General features: G+C 41.1%; 1 protein-coding gene across 1 annotated transcript in view; it reads right to left on the bottom strand.

Annotated features, from left to right (window-relative positions):
• Window positions 1-12533, bottom strand: part of PPP2CB (protein phosphatase 2 catalytic subunit beta) — a 32462-nt gene extending 19929 nt beyond the window's left edge. Inside the window, exon 1 of the mRNA XM_057537385.1 lies at window positions 12385-12533. Coding sequence (XP_057393368.1) covers window positions 12385-12486 — 102 coding nt within the window. The 5' untranslated portion in view covers window positions 12487-12533. The remainder of the gene's footprint in view (window positions 1-12384) is intronic.
• Window positions 12534-25346: the final 12813 nt, after the last annotated feature.

Below are 25346 nucleotides of genomic sequence, written 5' to 3'. Positions count from 1 at the left end.
CCCACAGGGCTAGATTAATATAAGTAGGGTGGCCTGTCCTCCTACCGTTACAAGGTTCTTCCATAAATGAGAATTGACCTTTTTTTTTTTTTTTTCAATACAAAGAAACAAACCTTTTCTTTCAGTTCAACCACAGTCAAGAGTCTGTATGCCAAGCAATGTCAAGCTTGGAAACACAAGAATAAATCATATAGTCTGTCGACATTCAGAAAGAATGAACTATATGTATGTACACAGGCCAAGACAGATTGTTTGGTTAAAAAAAAAGATTTTAGTATAACTGTGATCCCATTTTAATGAAAACAATACACCACAAACATCCTCCCTAGCCCCCAAAACCCATGTTTTTTGCACACAGAGAACAAGGCCTGGAAAGCTACCTAATGTTTGCCTCTGAGGCAGGATGGTAATGGACAGGGAAGGTGGGTGCAACAGTGGAGAGCGTTTGCTTTTCCCCTACATTTCTGAGATGTTCAAATTTTTAAAAAACAAATATGTATTACTTTTTCAATCTGAAAAAAATAACTTTTTAAACTTCACAACAAATTCCAGATGGCAATAACTTAATTATAAAAACAACCACAGTGCTATATTCATATAAGGGAATTTTATTCAGCCACAAAAAGGAATGAAGTACTGACACATGCTCAGCATGGAAGAATTGCCAGCCAGACACAAAACATTACATATTACATGATTCCATTCATATACAATGTCTAGAACAGGCAAATCCATAGAGACAGAAAGTAAATCAGTGGCTGCCAGTGGATGGGGGGAAGGGAGAATGAGGAGTGACTGCTAGTGGGCAGAGGGTTTCTTTTCTGGGGTGATGAAAATGTTCTAGAATTATATGGTAGAGATGGTGGCAAAACTTTATGAATATACTAAAACCACTGAATTGTACACTTTATAGGGCGACTTTTATAGTATGTGAATTACATCTCAATTTAAGAATATGAGGAGGGACTTCCCCGGTGGTCCAGTGGTTAAGAATCCGGGCTCCCAATGCAGGGGGCCCGAGTTCGAGCCCTGGTCAGGGAACTAGATCCCGCATGCTGCAACTAAGACCCGGTGCAGCCAAATAAATAAATAAATATTAAAAAAAATATATATATGAGGAAAAACCCCAAAACTAAATGTGAAATGTTGTTGCAGCTCTGACTTAGCCTTCTTTGAAGATGACAGTGATTTTAATGCCATTTTTCTTAGAAAATCTAAGTTCAGAAATATAGTTTACATAGTCTAAAGTGCAGTGATTGTTTTGGCATTAATTTTATCTTCAATTTCTGGTATTTTGGTTTCCTTTCATCAAAGAGGACTTCATTCACCAAGTCCTTCAGAGCATTTGTCCTGAAAAAAACACTGAAGGAAAAATTTCTGCATGATCTTCAAAGTAGAATAAAAGGCATATGTTGCAAATAAAACTACTCCACGTGAAACGTTTATAATGTATCTTCATTTTTTCTATTTACGAACATGATTTTACACATCATATGTAAAGTCGAGAAATGATGAATTGATTTTAAAAGGTCTGTTTTCTAGTCATTAGCAGTAGTTCATGTTAGTCTAGTTTGGTTTAGTTTCTTTACCTGTCTGCTATGAAAGGTTGGCTTAGATAAGCACGGAAAATGATGATTTGTTCAGTCAGCAAAATTGGGTTTTAACCTCATATTCCACTGTAATCATACCATTCTTCGTTATAGTAGAAACGAGCTACTTTCTATCTATGTCACTGCATTTTGAACTATATCAATGGCCACTAGAGCTGGCACTAACCCTTGCTCAAGAGAAGTTAAAATGAAAGTAATAGTTAAGCTTTTTGGCTGTTAAGACCACCACTTTTAGCTACAAACTATTAAAGAAAAGCAATCGAGAGGTTTTTCTCGACTCAGAAAAATCATTGATTTTTACTAGGATCTTTTTTCTTTTTTTCTTTTTTCCGTATTTATTTATTTGACTGTGCCCGGTCTTAGTTACAGCATGTGGGATCTTTGTTGCAGCATGCGGGATGTTTTAGTTGCGGCATTTGAACTCTTAGTTGCAGCATGTGGCATCTAGTTCCCTGACCAGGGATCAAACCCAGGCCCCCTGCATTGGGAGCGCAGAGTCTCACCCACTGGACCACCAGGGAAGTCCCCATTTTTACCAGGATCTATCAATAATTTTCATTAAGATAGTTTTAGGCATTCAAGAATTTAAGCATGCTATTTCACATTAATGAAGTAAAGTAATATCCTAAAGATACTTCTGCTTATTTCAACGTTGAGGCCAGGACCCAGGAACATATCCATTAGTCCAATGTAAAATTTACATATATATCTACACAAACCTCAAAATTTTTCTAAGTAGGCACTGTATAATCATCAGTATAAAGATCTGCTAGCACACAATTAGGCTAAATTTCCCTCCCTACTTAGAATATCATCACCAAGGTTCTTCAGTATAAAATAAAGTTTATCAGGTCGAAGAGCCTAAAAAATTTATCTTCATGAGACTACCAAACAAATGTTAAAAATAGTTCTTGTCACAGAATGTCCTCGACAGTGCCAGACTGGCTCTCCAGGCACACCATCTTTCTAAATCACTGTGCATACTGCTATTGCAGAAACAAATGGCAGAAGCAATCTCTCTACGCACGTAAGACGGGTCAAATGTACAAGCAGCTCCAAAGCTGGACTGCTAATTTAAGTTCATGTTAAGAGCTAGTCATCTTCTTGGAAGACATGCCTTAACTATTTTATGCAAAGTTTTTCTCTAGACAGAAATTAACCTTGAAGGCCAGACATACCATATCATTCATACCCATATTTTTTGTAGCTGTTCTCCAACTGGCATTAGGATGGGTTTTATTTTTGCCACTACCTCAAAACAGGGCTTTTTCCAGTACCACTTTTTCAGCTGACTCCTTCACGTTTTAGGCAACCTGAGTTAGAAGAGGAATTTAATTTTGAGGGAGAAATCACCCTCACAATGATGTAACTTTCTATAGAATAATATTTCTAACAGACTCCAAAAAAATAATGTTACTTAAAAAAAAACCCTAAAATCTAGCCACAAAGAATTAAACAAAAAGATGATATTTACAATTAGGTTTGACTTTTTATTGTCTCTTATATTCTTTCTATATGCCTGCCCCCAATGCAGGGGACATGGGTTCAAGCCCTGGTCCGGGAAGATCTCACATGTCGCAGAGCAACTAAGCCCATGCGCCACAACTACTGAGCCTGCGCTCTAGAGCCCTCGAGCCACAACTACTGAGGCCACATGCCACAACTACTGAAGCCCGCGTGCTCTAGGGCCCGTGCTCCGCAACAAGAGAAGCCACCGTAATGAGAAGCCCGTGCACCGCGACAAAGAGTAGCCCCTGCTCACCGCAACTAGAGAAAGCCCGCGCACAGCAACGAGGACCCAACGCAGCCAAAAAAATAAAAAAATAAAAATAAAATTTAAAAAAGATATAATGAAACTGCATTTTTCAGAGTTCTAGAACCACTATATAGGAAACCTCTTTTGAAGTACATTCTCCACAGAGAAGTCATATCAACACATCTACTTATTTTGCATCTTTTTCCAAAAGAAAATAGGATGACATTTAAAACAAGATAAAATAGCTACTTTTATTTTTAGCTTTTCTTCATTTAATACTCATTGCTAATTTCTGGTCAGGACTTTACACCAGTAGTATCTTAATACAACCGCCCCAGGAGATCAGCAAGTACTATCATCCCTGTCTTAGATAAGGAGGTGCAGAGACTGGCAGCCATCAAGCTGTGGAGCCAGGGTTTGAACTCAGGCTGCCTACTAGAGTTTGTTATAAACAAACACTGCACTTGGCAGGAAAAAGGCGGGCAGAGGTAGGGAAATAAAATGGAACTTTAGACTAAGGTTAAAAGACAGAAAATACACACCACAAAGGTTCACCACAGCTGCTAGAAGGGGGCTGCCGCACTAAGCACTGCTCAGAGGGTAGCGAGGAAGGACTACCGTCACTCTCCTCCAGCCCATCAGCAACCCCATCAAAGGGGTGGAGGTCAAAGATGAATGACAGGGGATTTTCACTTATAAAAATCATGCTTAATGGAAAAGTACAAGTATACAAAGAAAGAAGTGGGTAAGATACCAGCTTAAATATACCTCAGAGGTCCTGGAGATGGGTAGTCCAATTTATTTAGGAGTTGAAGTTAAAATAATCTCTCTGGGCAAATTCAGAAAGCTTGCTCAAGTGATTAAGGCTCAAGTGTGACTGAGTAGGGGTACAACATTCTTCTCCAGGAAGACATCTCAAAATTATTAGAGAGTCAAAGGTAAAACCAATTCAACTACCAACTTTGCCCATAACTTCAAGTCTACATCTACTGTTCACAGTGAGGTCAACTGACTCAGCTAATTTCAGAACTGGATATTTCACCTGACACTACAGCCTGATAGATCAATTTAAAACATATATTCTAAGACATGAAATTATAGTTTATCACACAAGAAAATTGAATGCCGAACTTGAAGCGGTAAGTAAACAATTTGTTTCAGAAACACAAAAATACCCTTTGCTTGGCAGTTCTATTTACAGAACTAAATCCTCTTGAGTCAACATATAGTTATTTAACAGACTCACAGACACAGAAAACAAACTTATGGTTACCAAAGTGGATGGGGGGTGGATAAATTAGGAGTTTGGGATTAACAAATACACACTACTATATATAAAATAGATGAACAACAAGGACCTACTGTACAGCACAGGGAACTATACTCAACATCTTGTAATAACCTTTAATACAAGAGAGAATCTGAAAAAGAATATATATATATATGTATATATATATATATATACATATATATATAAAAAACTGAATCACCTGACCCTGAAACAAGATGGAGGAGTAGAAAGACATGCTCTCACTCCCTCTTGCGAGAACACCAGAATCACAACTAGCTGCTGGACAATCATCGACAGGAAGACACTGGAACTCACCAAAAAAGATACCCCACATCCAAAGACAAAGGAGAAGCCACAATGAGACGGTAGGAGGGGCGTAATCACAGTAGAATCAAATCCCATAACTGCTGGGTGGGTGACTCACAGACTGGAGAGCACTTATACCACAGAAGTCCACCCACTGGAGTGAAGGTTCTGAGTCCCACGTCAGGCTTCCGAAGCTGGGGGTCCAGCAACGGGAGGAGGAATTCCTAGAGAATCAGACTTTGAAGGCTAGCGGGATTTGATTGCAGGATTTTCACGGGACTGGGGGAAACAGAGACTCCACTCTTGGAGGGCACACACAAAGTGGTGTGTGCATCAGGACCCAGGGGAAGGAGCAGGGACCCTAGGGTAGACTGAACCAGACCCACCTGCTAGTGTTGGAGGGTCTCCTGCAGACGCAGGGGGTTGCTGTGGCTGTGAGGACAAGGAAACTGGCAGCAGAGATTCTGGGAAGTGCTCCTTGGCGGGAGCCCTCCCAGAGTCCACCATTAGCCCCACGAAAGAGCCCAGGTAGGCTCCAGTGTTGGGTTGCCTCAGGCCAAACAACCAACAGGGAGGGAACCCAGCCCCACCCATCAGCAGTCAAGCAGATTAAAGTTTTACTGAGCTCTGCCCACCAGAGCAACAGCCAGCTCTACCCACCACCAGTCCCTCCCATCAGGAAACTTGCACAAGCCTCTTAGATAGCCTCATCCACCAGAGGGCAGACAGCAGAAGCAAGAAAAACTACAATCCTGCAGCCTCTGGAACAAAAACCACATTCACAGAAAGACAGACAAGATGAAAAGGCAGAGGGCTATGTACCAGATGAAGGAACAAGATAAAACCCCAGAAAAACAACTAAATGAAGGGAGATAAGCAACCTTCCAGAAAAAGAATTCAGAATAATGATAGTAAAGATGATCCATGACCTCGGAAAAAGAATGGAGGCAAAGATCGAGAAGATGAAAGAAATGTTTAACAAAGACCTAGAAGAATTAAAAAACAAACAAACAGAGATGAACAATACAATAACTGAAATGAAAACTACACTAGAAGAAATCAACAGCAGAATAACTGAGACAGAAGAACGGAAAAGTGACCTGGAAGACAGAATGGTAGAATTCACTGTTGAGGAACAGAATAAAGAAAAAAGAATGAAAAGAAATGAAGACAGCCTAAGAGACCACTGGGACAACATTAAACGCAACAACATTCGCATTATAGTGGTTCCAAAAGGAGAAGAGAGAGAGAAAGGACCTGAGAAAATATTTGAAGAGATTATAGTCGAAAACTTCCCTAACATGGGAAGGGAAATAGCCACCCAAGTCCAGGAAGCGAATCCCATACAGGATAAACCCAAGGAGAAACACGCCAAGACACATAGTAATCAAACTGGCAAAAATTAAAGACAAAGAAAAATTATTGAAAGCAGCAAGGGAAAAACAACAAGTAACATACAAGGGAACTCCCATAAGGTTAACAGCTAATTTCTCAGCAGAAACTCTACAAGCCAGAAGGGAGTGGCATGACATACTTAGAGTGATGAAAGGGAAGAAACTACAACCAAGATTACTCTACCTGGCAAGGATCTCATTCAGATTTGATGGAAAAATCAAAAGCTTTACAGACAGGCAAAAGCTAAGAGAATTCAGCACCACCAAACCAGCTCTACAACAAATGCTAAAGGAACTTCTCTAAGTGGGAAACACAAGAGAAGAAAAGGACCTACAAAAACAAACCCAAAACAATTAAGAAAATGGTCATAGGAACATGAATATCAATAATTACCTTAAACGTGAATGGATTAAATGCTCCAACCAAAACACACAGGCTTGCTGAATGGATACAAAAACAAGACCCATATATATGCTGTCTACAAGAGACCCACTTCAGACCTAGGGACACACACAAACTGAAAGTGAGGGGATGGAAAAAGATATTCCATGCAAATGGAAATCAATGGAAAGCTGGAGTAGCGATACTCATATCAGATAAAACAGACTTTAAAATAAAGAATGTTACAGGAGACAAGGAAGGACACCACATAAAGATCAAAGGATCAATCCAAGAAGAAGATATAACACTTATAAATATATATACATCCAACATAGAAAGCACCTCAATACAGAAGGCAAATGCTAACAGCCATAAAAGAGGAAATCGACAGTAACACAATAATAGTGGGGGACTTTAACACCTCACTTACACCAATGGACAGATCATCCAAAATGAAAATAAATAAGGAAACAGAAGCTTTAAATGACACAATAGACCAGATAGATTTAATTGATATTTATAGGACATTCCATCCAAAAACAGCAGATTACACTTTCTTCTCAAGTACGCATGGAACATTCTCCAGGATAGATCACACCTTGGGTCACAAATAAAGCCTCAGTAAATTTAAGAAAACTGAAATCATATCAAGCATCTTTTCTGACCACAACGCTATGAGATTAGAAATGAATTACAGGGAAAAAAACGTAAAAAACACAAACACATGGAGGCTAAACAATACGTTACTAAATAACCAAGAGATCACTGAAGAAATCAAAGAGGAAATCAAAAAATACCTAGAGACAAATGACAATGAAAACACAATGATCCAAAACTTATGGGATGCAGCAAAAGCAGTTCTAAGAGGGAAGTTTATAGCTATACAAGCCTACCTCAAGAAACAAGAAAAATCTCAGGTAAGCAATCTAACCTTACACCTAAAGGAACTAGAGAAAAAAGAACAAACAAAACCCAAAGTTAGGGCTTCCCTGGTGGCACAGTGGTTGAGAATCTGCCTGCCAATGCAGGGGACATGGGTTCGAGCCCTGGTCTGGGAAGATCCCACATGCCGTGGAGCAACTGGGCCTGTGAGCCACAACTACTGAGCCTGCATGTCTGGAGCCTGTGCTCCGCAACAAGAGAGGCCGCGATAGTGAGAGGCCCGCGCACCGCGATGAAGAGTGGCCCCCGCTCGCAACTAGAGAAAGCCCTTGCACAGAAACGAAGACCCAACACAGCCAAAGATAAATAAATAAATAAAAACAAAATAAAACCCCAAAGTTAGCAGAAGGAAAGAAATCATAAAGATCAGAGTAGACATAAATGAAATAGAAACAAAGGAAACAATAGCAAAGATCAATAAAACTAAAAGCTGGTTCTTTCAGAAGATAAACAAAATTGATAAACCATTAGCCAGACTCATCAAGAAAAAGAGGGAGAGTACTCAAATCAATAAAATTAGAAATGTAAAAGGAGAAGTTACAACAGACACCACAGAAATACAAAGCATCCTAAGAGACTACTACAAGCAACTGTATGCCAATAAAATGGACAACCTGGAAGAAATAGACAAATTCTTAGAAAGGTATAACCTTCCAAGACTGAACCAGGAAGAAAAAGAAAATATGAGCAGACCAATCACAAGTAATGAAATTGACACTGTGGTTAAAAATCTTCCAACAAATAAAAGTCCAGGACTAGATGGCTTCACAGGTGACTTCTATCAAACATTTAGAGAAGAGCTAACACCCATCCTTCTCAAACTCTTCCAAACAATTGCAGAGGAAGGAACACCCCCAAACTCATTCTATGAGGCCACCCTCACCCTGATACCAAAACCAGACAAAGATACTACAAAAAAAGAAAATTACAGACCAATATCACTGATGAATATAGATGCAAAAATCCTGAACAAAATACCAGCAAACAGAATCCAACAACACATTAAAAGGATCATACACCATGATCAAGTGGGACTTAACCCAGGGATGCAAGAGTTCCTCAATATACACAAATCAATCAATGTGATACACCATATTAACAAATTAAAGAATAAAAACCATGTGATCATCTCAATAGATGCAGAAAAAGCTTTTGACAAAATTCAACACCCATTTATGATAAAAACTCTCCAGAAAGTGGGCACAGAGGGAACCTACCTCAACATAATAAAAGCCAGATACGACAAACCCACAGCAAACATCATTCTCAATTGTGAAAAACTGAAAGCACTTCCTCTAAGATCAGGAAAAAGCAAGGATGTCCACTCTCATCACTATTATTCAACATAGTCTTGGAAGTCCTAGCCACGGCAATCAGAGAAGATAAAGAAATAAAAGGAATCCAAATTGGAAAAGAAAAGTAAAACTGTCACTGTTTGCAGATGACATGATACTAGAGAATACATAGAGAATCCTAAAGATGCCACCAGAAAACTACTAGAGCTAATCAATGAATTTGGTAAAGTTGCAGGATACAAAATTAATACACAGAAATCTCTTGCATTCCTATACACTAATGATGAAAAATCTGAAAGAGAAATTAAGGAAACACTCCCATTTACCACTGCAACAAAAAGAATAAAATACCTAGGAATAAACCTACCTAGGGAGACAAAACACCTGTATGCAGAAAACTATAAGACACTGATGAAAGAAAGTAAAGATGATACCAACAGATGGAGAGATATACCATGTTCTTGGATTGGAAGAATCAATATTGTTGATATTTGTCCCAAAGCAATCTACAGATTCAATGCAATCTCTATCAAATTACCAATGGCATTTTTTACAGAACTAGAACAAAAAAATCTTAAAGTTTGTATGGAGACACAAAAGACCCCGAATAGCCAAAGCAGTCGTGAGGGAAAAAAATGGAGCTTGAGGAATCAGACTCCCTGACTTCAGACTATACTACAAAGCTACAGTAATCAAGACAATATGGTACTGGCACAAAAACAGAAACATAGATCAATGGAACAAGATAGAAAGACCAGGGATAAACCCACACACCTGTGGTCAACTAATCTATGACAAAGGAGGCAAAGATATACAATGGAGAAAAGACAGTCTCTTCAATAAGTGGTGCCGGGAAAACTGGACAGCTACATGTAAAAGAATGAAGTTAGAACATTCCCTAACACCATACACAAAAATAAACTCAAAATGGATTAGAGACCTAAATGTAAGACCGGACACTATAAAACTCTTAGAGGAAAACATAGGAAGAACACTCTTTGACATAAATCACAGCAAGATCTTTTTTGATCCACCTCCTAGAGTAATGGAAATAAAAACAAAAATAAACAAATGGGACCTAATGAAACTTAAGAGCTTTTGCACAGCAAAGGAAACCATAAACAAGACAAAAAGACAACCCTCAGAATCGGAGAAAATATTTGGAAACGAATCAACAGACAAAGGATTAATCTCCAAAATATATAAACAGCTCATACAGCTCAATATTAAAAAAACAAACAACCCAATCCAAAAATGGGCAGAAGACCTGAATAGACATTTCTCCAAAGAAGACATACAGATGGCCAAGAAGCACATGAAAAGCTGCTCAACATCACTAATTAGTAGAGAAATGCAAATCAAACTACAGTGAGGTATCACCTCACACCAGTTAGAATGGGCATCATCAGAAAATCTACAAACAACCAATGCTGGAGAGGGTGTGGAGAAAAGGGAACCCTCTTGCACTGTTGGTGGCAATGTAAATGGATACAGCCACTATGGAGAACAGTATGGAGGTTCCTTAAAAAACTAAAAATAGAATTACCATATGACCCAGCAATCCCACTACTGGGCATATACCCAGAGAAAACCATAATTCAAAAAGACACATGCACCCCAATGTTCATTGCAGCACTATTTACAATAGGCAGGTCATGGAAGCAACCTAAATGCCCATCAACAGACGAATGGATAAAGAAATTGTGGTACATATATACAATGGAATATTACTCAGCCATAAAAAGGAACGAAATTGGGTCATTTGTAGAGACGTGGATGCATCCAGAGACTGTCATACAGAGTGAAGTAAGTCAGAAAAACAAATATCGTATATTAACGCATATATGTGGAATCTAGAAAAATGGTACAGATGAACCGGTTTGCAGGGCAGAAATTGAGACACAGATGTAGAGAACAAATGTATGGACACCACGGGCAGAAAGCGGTGGTGGGGGGGGCGGGGGATGGGGGTGGTGGTGTGATGAATTGGGCGATTGGGATTAATATGTATACAGTAATATGTATAAAATGGATGACTAATAAGAACCTGTTGTACAAAAAAATAAATAAAATTCAAAAATTCAAAAAAAACTGAATCACTTTGCTGTACACTTGAAACTAACACATTGTAAATTAACTATACTTCAAAAAAAGTTATTTAATACATAAAGACCCTAAGCAACATTACACTTAGTTAAAAAACACTATTCTAACTACTTAATATTAGCTATTACTCCTCCATTCCTAAGATGCTTAATTTTAAGGGTACCCTATAAATAATAATGACAAAATCTTTCTTTTTTTAGTGCTTTTCTGAGGCATCCTGACTTCCAAACACAATCATGAAGAAAGTCTTACGGATTCTGGCTTAAAAAAAAAACCCCAAAACCCAAAAACATTAAAGAATAAATAACTTCGTTACTCCTTCACATGGGACCTTTTTACATAAAAATTTAGTCCAAACTACATAAAAGATGAATGAGAAAAGTAAGATGTAAAGTCCGAAATAATTACAGTGGTTAAAAAAACAATGCACACAGAATTCAGAAAGTTGTCTCAGCTCACACAATCAAGAGCAACTGTAAACAGTAAACCACCTGCATATTTTATTACTTTCTGGAAATGAAAAAAACCTTACATATAATAGAAATAACTTTCTGAAAAGTGCTAGCCTGCACGAAAAACACATACCCCATTAATCATTTCAGGCAAGCACTGTTACCAAACTTAAGACTTGCCGTCTTGTTTCTGAAAATCAACAATTTTTTGCTTCCAAAGAGCCTCTCAACGTGAAGACCAGTCACCATCTGTCTCAACTAAAGTCAACTTCTATTTTTAAAATCACAGTCTGTCATCACACCCACCTCTCTACAAACAAATGCTTGACGCATACCAATTTACTGATTCTTGATGGGCCCGAGTCACCTGAGAAAAAGCCTGGGTATATTACCGAGCGCGTTGATAGTCACAACACCCAGGTTCGTTTTCGGTGCATTTTCAATTTCGAGACCGCACGAGATTCATCTGCCGGCCAGCTAAAGCGCCGGGATTGCTAGTCCGCACGGGAAATGCTGAGGTGTCAGCAATCTCCCCAGAAGAGCGTCGGCGACCCCAGTCACACTCAGGGCGTGGATTCCGGGTGCCACAATGCCCCCGCCCACCTACCCGGGACCCCACAGGCCAGGACCGGGAGAGTCCGGTCCGGACCGTGGGCTGGGTCCCCGGGGGTCCTGGAAGGGCCCGACCCGAATCGGGGGAGAATGCCCAAGCCGGAGACGCAGCCCTCCGGGTCCCCGGACCGGCGCGCCGGGTACAGGGCTGGCATCCCGGGAGGGTAGGGGAGGTGGGGCGGGGGAGGAGGAGGAGGAACGGGGTCCCCGCCCGCATTTCGCCCCTTTTCTCTCTTACCTTTTCGCACAGCGTCCGCACCTGGTTCTCGTTCAGTTGTTTACACTCGTTCAGCTGCTCGACCCACTGGTCCAGCTCCTTGGTGAACGCCTTGTCGTCCATAGTGGCCCGAGCCCCTCCCCCGCTGCCTCCCGCCCCCCTCCCCGCCCCCGCGCGCCCCAGCCCCGGGCGCCGCTCCACTCGCCCGGCGCCGCCGCCGCCGCCAGCTCCCAGCGGGAGGGGAAGGAGCCGGGGAGCGCGACCCCGCACCCCGCCCAAGCCCCGCGGGCGGCTCCGGGCACACGGTCTCCGGGAGACCCCTGCCCGCCCTGGCCCGTCAGGCCGCGCGCCCCGGGAGTCGGTGAAGGGCGCGGGGAGGTGCGGGGCTTCCGCGAAGCTCCCGCCGGACGATGGGCACCTGCCGCCGCCGCCTCCCGCCCGCCCGCCGGCCGCTCCCGGTTCCCTTGCCCCTTCTCTCTAGCTCTTTCTCTCCCCTCCCTCCGGGTGTCCGTCATCGCCCGGGCATTTCCGCCGGGAAAAGGCGAGCAGGCGGCGCCGCCGGGGCCCGGGACGCGGGGAGGGGTGCAGCGCCCCCGTGTGGCTCGGCGGAGAAACGGGCCGAGGGGCCGAGGGTCGCGCCGCTTTCTCGCTCTTCCTTTTTGTATCATCCTTTTCCACTTCGGGTCCGGACCAAGCGCTCCAGGTTCTTCCTTCACATCCTTTTCTCTGGGAATTCTATCCCCACCTTACTCTCCTGCAGTGCTTTCTCTCTCTCTCTCTCTCTCTCTCTTTTTTTTAAGCGCTCTGAGGAGGGAATTGGTAAGCTTGTGTCTCTCCTCGACCACATAGACCCCAGAGTCTAGCACTCTCCTATAGCAGGCATTCCGTATCTATTAAATAAATAAATAAATTCTTTCCGGTCTTAGCTCTGTCATTAGCTACCTGTGGGGCACTGACATCTCGAATCCTCCCTTTCAGCATCAGAAAGACAAGCCGATTGCTCTGTGGTATCAATGTGTCCCTTCCAACTCCAGCATTCTTCACCGCGTTAATGCAGTGTTTACTGAATTCTGATGATTTGTTCATTCAGCGAACATTTATCGAGCAACTGCTAACTGCCAGATCCCCTGGAGCGCAGGTGCTAACCAAGCATACTTCCTCTATCAGGATGTTGCCTGAACCCAAGTGGCAAGCAACATCCTGTATCAGAAGGCAAGGGCTCCCTCTTGGCATTGCCAGCCTCCTAGCCGTGTCCTTGGACATTCACCGGATCGCCCCCAGCCTCAGATTCCTCATTTGTTAAAAGGGCGCGGTAAGGCCTATCTTTTAAGTTGTGATGATTAAATTCTACAAGTGCTTATCCAATAGTACAGTATGGGAGCCGTGTTCGTTGCCTAATCCTTCCTAGGCAACAGCTACCAAAAGCTTTAGAAAGGTGACATTCGAACTGAATTTTGAACCTTCTCCCCAGGCAAAACCTTGAAGTTGCCTGGAGAAGAGGAAAGAAACTTTTTTTCGGAGGGTGGCAGAGGACAAATGTGTGAAAGACCGTGGTCAGTTTGGAAAGCTATAAATACTCCTAGCAACAGAAATAAGTCATATGGTGGGAAACAAGGTTGGAAGAGCTTCTGTTTTCAAATGACCTGTAAATAGCAGCAAACCAACTGAAGGACAGGACATGAAAAGATGGTGAAACAGTACTGAACAGAAGGGGTACGTGCATGATTGCAACAGATTTGCAGTCTCTGAGGAGGTTAGTCTGTAAATGTTGAAAGGAGGCTGCATCTCAGCTAAACCTGGAAAGCTCAGAATGAGAATGAGAGGATGAATGGTATTTCTGGAGTTCCTACAGAGGACGGACTGAGAAGAGAAAGTATACCTTGAGGAGAAATGGGAACTACGAATAGTGTTTAGGGAGGGAGGTCCTTGACATAGAAGCAAATGTGTTTGGGATTAATGTGCAAGAACGCTCTTAGAGCTGGGAGTAGAGACGTGAGTTTGCGAGAATAGGGCTTCTGGAATGTTTAGTCAGGTTATGCTGTAGAGCAAATAAGAATGCTCTTTTGAGTGCTTCTTAGCTGCTAAGTGTTTCAAATGTATTTAGTACTTCAATAATCCTATGACCCAGGGGCTGTTGTTACCCTCCATTTTACAGATGAGGAAACAGAAACGTAGAGGTTTAAAAATGTGTTCGCGTCACACAGATAGTAACTGGTGGACTAAGGATTAATGCCCAAGTCTGTCTGACTTCCACTCTTGTCATTTGTGTTATGTGACCTCTGCAGTCTGGACGGCAGTAAGGAAAGCTGGAGGTTTCTTGGTGATTATAATATCAGTTTTCACTATTTTGGTTATGAAGCCATCTTAATTAAAAATAAAAACTATAATTCTTAAAATCTTTCTTTCTTCACTCTTTGCTTCTGTTGTGTATGTATGTATATGTGGTGTGTTTTCTCCTGTGGAACACAACCATTATTCTCCAATCCCTGCTAATCGCTTGTCATGCAACGCTGCATTTAATCTTAGGTTTGCAGACCAGATCTAAATTTCTTTGTTTTCAAAGAAACAACCAGAAGTGTTTGTATTTTTGTTTTGTTTACCTCTTCCCTTCTGGTCACAGAATTCTTAAATCATTAATTCCAGCAAACCCTTTGCCTTAAAATTACATTTTAGATTTTGTTCCTACAAAATTGTCTGGGTTATTTTAAAATATGTAAACACTGAGGGACTTCCCTGGTGGCGCAGTGGTTAAGAATCCGCCTGCCAATGCAGGGGACACGGGTTTGAGCCCTGGTCTGGGAAGTTCTCACATGCCGCGGAGCAACTAAGCCCGTGCGCCACAACTACTGAGCCTGTGCTCTAGAGCCCGCGAGCCACAACTACTGAGCCCACGTGCCACAACTACTGAAGCCCACGCGCCTAGAGCCCTTGCTCCCCAACAAGAGAAGCCACTGCAATGAGAAGCCCATGCACCACAACGAAGAGTAGCCCCCACTCGCCACAACTAGAGAAAGCCTGCACACAGCAACGAAGACCCAACGCAGCCATAAATAAATAAATAAATATATTATTTTTTTAAAAAGCGCCTATTTACCTAAAAAAAAAAAAGAAAAAATAGAGAAATTGATATATGGAACTTTGCATCAGAACCTCAATCAATAATGATGAGATTTAAAAAGACAAAGTCAATTTGGAAATGCTTTCTTTGAATTTAAAAACTACAAATCACTGTTAATAAAAAGGTCATAGTAGGTGTTCTCACCCTACTGCTCAAGAAACATGGTTCTAAAAAAACCTTTTCAAAAGTATCAAAAAAGACATTTTTTTTTTTTCTTTTGGCTGCACCGAGCGGCTTGCAGGATTTTAGTTCCAGACCAGAGATTGAACCCAGGCCTCGGCAGTGAGAGCAAGGAGTCCTAACCACTGGACCGCCAGGGAATTCCGAGATGGAATTATCTGAATATAAAGGAATCAGTGCAGATGTGATGTTCAATATTTTGTCCTTTTTTGTGGTTGCTCTCAAGAGGCTTGGTTCAAATTCCCTAGCACAGTGGAGTTCTTTATCTTTACACGTTTTATACCTGGCTATTTTTTTTTAATTAAGGTATAATTAGCATAGAACATTATATTGTTTCAGGTGTACAACATGATTTGATACTTGTATATATTGTGGAATGATCACTACAAGTCTGTTACCTAACCAAATTTGGGTCCTCCCACCCACACACTATAAAGCCAACCTACCGACACCGGGTTGTGGTAAAGGAAGGTGTGTGCAGTGTTTACTGCAGGGCCAAGCAAGGAGTCCAGGCAGCTAGTGCTCAGAACACGTAAACTCTCTGATCGGTTTCAGGGAGGCTTTTTTTTTTTTTTTGCCATGTGGGATCTTAGTTCCTGACCAGGGATCAAACCCATGCCCCTTGCAGTGGAAGCACAGAGTCCTAACCACTGGACCACCAGGGAATTCGCCAGGGTGGCATTTTTTAAAGGCCAGGTGAGGGAGGGGAGTTGCAGGGTATGTGATCAGCTCGTGCACAGTACTCTGGTTGATGGTGAGGTTAACAGGGTGCTGTCACAGGGGTTAACATTATCAATCAATACTCAGACTCCAATAGGTTTGGGGCTATGTTCTCATGGTCATCAAGTAGTTAACTTCTTCCATGTGGTGGGGTTTTAGCATCTGTAAAACAACTTGGGAAATGTGCATCAGATACTGCTATCCAGGTACTTCAGAGAGGAGGTAAAGCAGAGGACAAGGGGGAGGGGTCTGTCCCAGGAAGGCCCCAGAGGGTCCTGCTTGATTACAAGTCTAGTTAACATCTATCACCACATGAAGCTACAAATTTTTTTTCTTGTAACCAGAACTTTCAAGAACTACCCTTAGCAACTTTCAAATACGCAGTATAGTGTAAGTAACTATAGTCACTATGCTATATATTATAACCCCAGGATTTAATTATTTTATAACTGGAAGTTTGTATCTTTTGACCCTCTTCACCCCTTTCGTTCACCCAATACCTAGCTATTCTATATTGCGTGTCTGACAACGCCAACACTGCCAATTCTTAAGTGACTAAAGATGTTTCTCTTGCTTCTGCTGACCTTACTCATAGTGGCTTGAACAGATTTGGTGGAAGTACCGTTTGCCTTCCTTGGGAGGCTTTCCCCTAGAAAGTTTGCTTCTATATCTCTGGTAGCCTTAACCCAGTACCACTTCAGCAAGAGTTTTGGCTCAGAATGAGAGTGTCAGTTCCCCCACCTCACTGCTGTTTCAAGGTTCAGAGTCCCTCTAGCAGCATGTCTTTAGGAATCCAGCCTCAGCCAGCTCACTCATCTGGCAGCCATCCTGTTCAGTCAGGCTCCCTGCTGGTTCACCTCAGGCCTTGGCTCTTGGCCTCGTGGCCTCAGTTTCCAGCTGTTTTGTCCTTAGCATCCAGTTCTTCTCAAACCTTCAGATGGCTCAAGCCCCAGATTCTTTCCACTCTGGCCCCAGGTTTTCTCATTCTGGACTAAATTCACACTAGTTTATTTTTTTGGAAATCTATGGAGACCTATCCTACTTTTGCAAGACCATTGAAGCCTCAGAAAAATGTGTACTGTCCTGGGTCTGGTTCTTTTGGAGCAGAAGTTCCCTTAGACATTTATAAAACTGGAACTGAAAGACCTGTTTTATCTTTTTTTTTAAATAAATTAATTAATTTTTGGCTGTGTTGGGTCTTCGTTGCTGTGCGTGGGCTTTCTCTAGTTGCAGCGAGCGGGGGCTACTCTTCATTGTGGTGCACGGGCTTCTCACCGCGGTGGCTTCTCTTGTTTTGGAGCACAGGCTCTAGGTGCACAGGCTTCAGTAGTTGCAGCACACGGGCTCAGTAGTTGCAGCATGTGGGCCCTACCTAGGGCATGCAGGCTTCAGTAGGTGTGGCGCACGCTTAGTTGCTCCACAGCATGTGGGATCTTCCTGGACCACGTCCCCTGCATTGGCAGGCGGATCCTTAACCACTGCGCCACCAGGGAAGCCCTGAAAGACCTGTTTTTGTTTATTTTTGGCTGCGTTGGGTCTTCGTTGCTGCGCGCAGGCTTTCTCTAGTTGTGGCAAGCAGGGGCTACTCTTTGTTGCTGTGCGCGGGCTTCTCGTTGCGGTGGCTTCTCTTGTTGTGGAGCACAGGCTCTAGGCTCATGCGCTCAGTAGTTGTGGCGCATGGGTTCAGTAGTTGTGGCACGTGGGCTCTAGAGCGCAGGCTCAGCAGTTGTGGCACACGGGCTTAGGTGCTCCGCGGCATGTGGGATCTTAGTTCCCCGACAACGGAGCAAACCTGCGTCCCCTGCACTGGAAGGCGGATTCATTACCACTGGACCACCAGGGAAGTCCCTCATATGAATTTTTTTTAAACAATTAGTGAGATTGAAAAATTTTTCAATTTTTTTTGACATTTATACTGTGTATGTGAATTGTGTTCACCATTTTACTAGCTTTTTCACACCCTTATTATTTACAGGCTGCTTGATATACGTTTCAAATATTTTACAGTGTGTTACATGGATTTTGTATTTGTTTGTAAGAGTCTTTCCATATAGAAGTTTAAATTTTTTTTTCCTAACAAGAGTATTTACTGTCAGGCAGTATTCTAAGTACTTACATTATTGCCTCGATTATTCGCTTCACTACAACCCTATGAAGTAGGTGCTATTATTAGAGTTCCAATTAATTAACTGAGGATACTGAGGTAGAGAAAATAAGTGACTGGCCCAAGTTCATTCATTTGGAGCTGGGAAATGAAGCCAGGTAGTCAGAGCCGATGGTCTCCAACTTCTGTAATACTCTGCCACCCATCCTGTCAATAACTTTGCTTACGGCTGTTTAAAAAGTCTCCTCTGCCCCAAGATTACATGGATATCTTATTATGTATTTTACAGACATACATAAATGACATATAGAATTTACTGTAAATTTTATACTAATATTCCCTTGCAATACAATTTATTTGGGCAACTTTTATGTTGTGGTAAAATATAATATTTGCATTTTAACCATTTTTAAGCATATGATTCAATAGCATTAGGAACATTCACAATGTTGAGCAACCCTCACCGCTACTATTTCCAGGACTTCTTCATCATCCCAAACAGAAACTTGGTACCCATTTAAACAATAATTGCCAGTTCAGTAGTTGTGGCTCGCGGGCTCTAGAGCGCAGGCTCAGTAGCTGTGGCGCATGGGCTTAGTTGCTTCGCGGCATATGGGATGTTCCCCGACCAGGGAATGAACCTGTGTCCCCCACATTCGCAGGCGGATTCTTAACCACCATGCCACCAGGGAAGTCCCTGCTTATTAGTATTATCACCAGTCTTCTTTTCTACAGGGCAACTGGTAAATCTTCGTCCAATATTAGAGTGTAAGATTTATCTTTCCACTTTTATCTTTTATAAGCAACAGTGGTATAATAAAGAATGTATCTGGCCTTTGACCCTGGTTTCTGGCACAGAGCTTCCAAAACCCTTGGAATTTCAGAGTGAGAGGAGTATCTTTGTTATACTGATGAGGTAGGTGACTCAGGATCGGGGCTGGTCACCAGAAAGACCAACCCTGTGACTGGTCAGCCAACTTTGGGCCAGCCTGACCTCAGGGGAGGGGATAGGGCTGGAGATGGAACTCATCCATGTCATCAAGGATTTAATTACACATGCTTCTAACGAAACTCCAGTAAAAACTCTGGTCACCCCAGCTCTGTGGAGCTTCCAAGTTGGTGAACACATTGATGTGGTGGTGGGGTGAGATGCCTGGATCCCACAGGAGAGGGTGTAGAACCTCTGCATATTCCTCCACTCCTAAAGAGTATTTCTCAGTTTGGTTGCTCCTGACCTGTATCTTTTATAGTAAAACTGTAATTCTAAGTATAATGTCTCAGTGAATCCTGTGAGTTGTTCAAGCAAATTACTGAACCTGAAAGGGTGTGGGAACCCCAAATTTATAGCCTAGTTAGGGTACACCTGAGGCCTGTGGCTGGAGCCTCAAGTGGGGACAGTCTTGTGTAGGCCTTTGCACTTCTCTTGTGGGCTCTGTGCTAACTCCACGTAGTGTGAGAATTTAAGTGAATTACAAGCACTCAGTGTAGAACAGTGCAACACGCTATTTTTTAAAATGTCTTTTGTAATTTAAAAAACTATTAAACAGTTTTTAACACATCTTTTGACAGCTGAACTTAGGACATTTACAGTCTTGGTTACAACTATATTTAGCTTATTGTCATCTTAGCACTTTAAAAGATAAATTTTAAGTTGCCATAGGTACATGATAATTTTGTAAATGCATGGATATCATGTATGTCCTTTCCTAGTTTGCTATGGAAATTAACTCTCCACTTTCTGTTGGGTCTCAGATGCACAAGTATAATTAATCCTTTTATTTTATGGCACATTGTGAACATGTCTGTGCGAAAACTCGTTTTCCCGTCTCATCCCTGATACAGTTTCATTTCTATTCCTTAAAACGTATCCTCTAGGGGCTTCCCTGGTGGCGCAGTGGTTGAGAATCCGCCTGCCAATGCAGGGACACGGGTTCGAGCCCTGGTCTGGGAAGATCCCACATGCCGCGGAGCAACTAGGCCCGTGAGCCACAAGTACTGAGCCTGCGCGTCTGGAGCCTGTGCTCTGCAACAAGAGAGGCCACGATAGTGAGAGGCCCGCGCACCGCGATGAAGAGTGGCCCCCGCTTGCCGCAACTGGAGAAAGCCCTCGCACAGAGATGAGGACCCAACACAGCCAAAAATAAATAAATTTATTTTAAAAAAATGGTTAAAGGGGATCCCAGAATGATTTAAAAAAAAAAACAAAAAAAAAAACAAAAAACGTATCCTCTAATGTTTTTGGTATTTATCCTTAAATTATCCATGTAAAATATATAGTATTATGTACTTAATATGCATATAAATGTATTCATATAGTTCTGTACATTTCATTGTTTCTAACTTCTTTCACTAAATGGTGATTACTGTATTTAGTATTTGTACAAATAACAAGCTATCATGTTTGAATCTAAAATGCTTAAAATATAGCGTTCTGTTCACCAAACAATATGGTTTTAAAAAACATTAGCTTTGATTATAGTAGCATCTTCTTGTCTATCATAATCACTGTCTTACTTGCTTTGCTTCTTTCTCCACAATTTTCTTCAACGTGTTCTCCTCTGGTATGGGACTCGTAACACACCATGCAAACCAAGGGCTACACGTGAAACCTTAAATGTGGTGAAAAAGCCTTTAGGACAAACATACAATAGTTGAGAAAGGTTCACATTGAGTATTAACTGTGATATCAAGACACCTATCCTGTTTTTGACACTCGGAGCACTTTTAAAAATGTGAGGATTTCCCTGGCGGTCCAGTGGTTAAGACTCTGCACTTCCAATGCAGGGGGTGCAGGGTTCAATCCCTGGTCAGAGAACTAAGATCCCGCATGCTGTGTGGTTCCAAAAAAAAAAAAAAAAAAAAAGTCTGTGATTGTAATATTCTATGTATTTCGACCAAGACTTTTCCTATACATCATGTTGTTAAAATGTTACATCAAGCTTGGGGGACATAAATATTTTTTCCAATATTAAACTGGCTGAAAATGTATCAAGGAATATATCAAAGCAGGGTCTTGAAAAGGTATTTGTGCACCAATATTCACAACAGCATTATTGACAATAGCCCAAAGGTGGAAGCAACTCAAATGTCCATCATGAATGAATGAATAAAAATGTGGTCTCTACATACAATGCAATATTTTTCAGCCTTAAAAAGGAAGGAAATTCTGACACACGCTACAACATGGATGGGCCTTGAGTCCATCATGAAATAAGTGAGTCACAAAAAGATGAATACTGTACGACTTCATTTATGAGGCGTTTAGAGTAGTCAAAATCATAGAGACACAAAGTAGAATGGTGGTTCCCAGGGACTGGGGGAGAGGGGGAAGGAGGCATTGTTGTTTAATGGGCTTATAGTTTGTTTTGCAAAATGTAAAATCCAAGTTCTGGAGACTGGTGGCACAAAAATGTGAATCTACTTAACACTACTGACTGCACTGTTAAAAATGGTTAAGATGGTAAATTTCAAGGCTCAAGAGGGAGGGGATATGGGGATATTTGTATACATACAGCTGATTCACTTTGTTGTACAGCAGAAACTAACACATTATAAAGCAACTATACTCCAATAAAGATGTAAAAAAAAAAGGTCAATTTCGTTTCACTACAATTAAAAATAAAAAATAAAAAGGGAGCCCTGCCAGGAATACCTTAACCAGGGATACGTTCTGTGGGGTGAGCCTGCACTTCCTTTCACTCCTGTGGCAAACCCAGGGTTGGGTCAAGGGATGAGGCCAAGTCACTGCCCTACACTGACAGATGCTCAAGAATGTGAAGTCTACCATGTCTCTTTATCAACTTAAATCATTCCACGGGAGGGGGGCGTGATGTGTGTCCCTCTCACTTCCCCATGATACCTACACCCACAAATGCCGTATCAGTAGAATGCTTTATGTTATATTCTCGTATGTGTTTCCTCCATCCAAAGACCTTATTCTCACCTTTCCAGCATGTATAACTCAAACAGATTTTCAAGACTCACCTTAGGGTTGTCTTACTCATAAAAAGTGTTCCTAAATCCAGTAGGATTAATTATATGATTAATTATATGGTAATCCTCTTAAGACCTGTACACCAAGCACTAGCATCTATCACACCTCACTTTATTTTCACGGTTGGTTTCTTGCATGCCTCTCTCACTCTACACAGACCTTTCAAGCGAGAAGTGTCTCATTGATTTTTCAATTCCAAACGTCCAATCATACAGCTAAGCCCAGCAACAACAGAATGTGCTCCATAAACATTTGTTGTTTGTAACTTGGTACTGTATCTACATTGAATGGAATGGATTTTCACTTTTGACTTTATGAAAGTAAACAAACTACTGTCATTCTCACCCTCAAATCTTTCTTTGGGTTTTTTTCACTTTGACTTGTATCCAAAAGAAACACTCATGATGAAATATCATTCATTAACAGATTATTTTTACTTTGTCATTTGATGGATATCAGTAGATGGTTAGAGGAAAAATTTTTTCATTATTGCAGGTTCCTGGGCCAAGAAACCCAGAAGGCAGGGTAAGAAAATTAGTTTTTAGTCTGACTTAATGTTTTGCCCTGAAAAATTGGTGGAAGACCACAAAAGTAACCTAGCTGACTCAGCAGGTTCTATGCGTGCATTTTTCAATAGATGGCATGTTTGAAACATTTTTTCATGGTTGACCTGTAAGAAAGGTTAAGAGGGTGGGTGTATCTCTAAGAAACTGTCAACAGAAATGAATGGTCTTGAGATAGTTTTGAAAATAAGGAAGGAGGAATGGAAGGTAGAGAGCCTGCCTTTTACCAAAGGTTACTGGAGGATAAGCTTCAGGATAGCATTTGAAGAAAGTGGGAGCACAGTCAATTTTGAGAAAACTGTCCTTTTCATTAATATTCAGATGCAGTTGTAAAACACCCTGGTTGAGAATCAGTGGATTAGGAGTCATTAGTTACTTGATTTAGCATAACTCCTAATACGAAAAATACATTCACTTCTCAATATAACTAAAATAATCTTAGCCAAGGGACTAGAATTATTTGTATGCACATAGAGAAATTGTTTCTTAATCAAATGTGAAAAATCTCAAATTACTGTATTGCTCTTTGCACATTCTATATTCAAAATTTAAAAGAAGGGATTATGTATCAGGTTCACAAGTTGATGGCTGGAATTTAAAAAGCAAATAACATGTCAAAGGAGAGAGATTAAGACAGATCTTATATTCTTTTCAAACCAACAATACTGGAAATATTAACTGATGTTCACAAAGATGACTTGAGGTGCAAAATATCTTGAAGGGCCTTCTGAATGAATGCATTCATAAAATAAGGAATTAACATTTTCTTTTATGGGATTGATATAAAGATTAGTTGATACACACACAAGCAGAATAGCATACCTTTAGCACAAATCAAATCATATGTTCAGTAACTGCTGAGTGAATACAATCTTTAATTAACCATGCTCAACTAACTAGACCAGATTTCTCAAAACATAGATTCTCATATTTTAAAAAAAGAAATGAAGGAATCCCCTGGTGGTCCAGTGGTTAGGACTCTGCACTCTCACTGCCAAGGTCCTGGGTTTGATCCCTAGTCAGGGAACTAAAATCCCATTAGCTCCATGGTGCGACCCAAAAAAAGAGAAAAATCTGTCATAGCTCTAAATTATTCTTACCTAACAAAGGAAAATAGACTTTAAAAATGAAAGGAATTACAAATCCTAAGATAAGTGGAGTTTCCTGTGACAACAAATTAGAATGCAGTGTATTTTGAGATTTAAGGGTTCCACAGGATATTTCAAAGGAGACTTCTTACAAATACGAGGGATTCTTTTAACGGTTAAAAGATTCAGAAACAAGATGGTAACAGTAAAAACAGACAGATCTTTCACCCCAAGAAATGAGTAAAATTTATATCCTCACAAAACGTTCCTCTCTTAATCTCTATCTAATGAGTTCTTTTAAATCTTATTCCCACATGGCATTACTAATCAATGACTGCTTACCTTCTCAGTTTCTCTTCATTAGCACTGCTAATAAGAATTTGCAGTTACTTAGGGCTTCCCTGGTGGCGCAGTGCTTAAGAATCCGCCTGCCAATGCAGGGAACATGGGTTCAAGCCCTGGTCCAGGAGGATCCCACATGCCGTGGAGCAACTAAGCCCGCGAGCCACAACTACCGAGCCCGTGAGCCTAGAGCCTGTGCTCCGGAACAAGAGAAGCCTGCGCTGCAACAAAGAGTAGCCCTCACTGGCTGCAACTAGAGAAAGCCTGTGCGCAGCAACGAAGACCCAACGCAGACAAAAAAAAAAAAAAAAAGAATTTGCAGTCACTGCTCCTAGAATTGTATCCATCAGATCTAGTTTAAAGAATGCTTGTCTTCTAAAAATAACTTAATTTTCTTCCTCCACAATCCTTTTCTTCAAACTGCAAGGATAATTGGGAGTTTATCATGGTACTCAAGCAATTATCAACATTGTATGAACTGAAATCAAACTATGCCTGTAAAAAATTTTAATAGCTTTAAAATACCACATATACCTGAATGTAAGTTAATTTTTCTCCTAAAATTACTCCCATTGAAAAGAATATGGAGCCTTACTCTATTTTGAAGACTTAAGCCCATTACTTTAAGGAAGGTCTTTGGGGAGGAAGTTAGCTCGAAATGACTTCAACAAAATGTAATTTTAGATATGCTCACAGGTTTAAAAAGCATACATCTCAAAGAATTTAGAAGTGAGGATGATATGCTTTGGAAAACTCTGTCATAGGGCTCCAGAAAGCTCTGATGATGTCAAAGATGCATGAGAGGACACCGAATGAAACTGTTCTATGTGTTTAAAAAAAAGAATTTAAAGTATTTTTATATAACATACAATTG

The sequence above is a fragment of the Balaenoptera acutorostrata genome, chromosome 21 (genome assembly GCF_949987535.1).
Source record: "Balaenoptera acutorostrata chromosome 21, mBalAcu1.1, whole genome shotgun sequence".
Classification (NCBI taxonomy): Eukaryota; Metazoa; Chordata; class Mammalia; order Artiodactyla; family Balaenopteridae; genus Balaenoptera; species Balaenoptera acutorostrata.
Note: the sequence above shows the minus strand (reverse complement) of the source record. Positions and strands in the feature narration are given on the sequence as shown.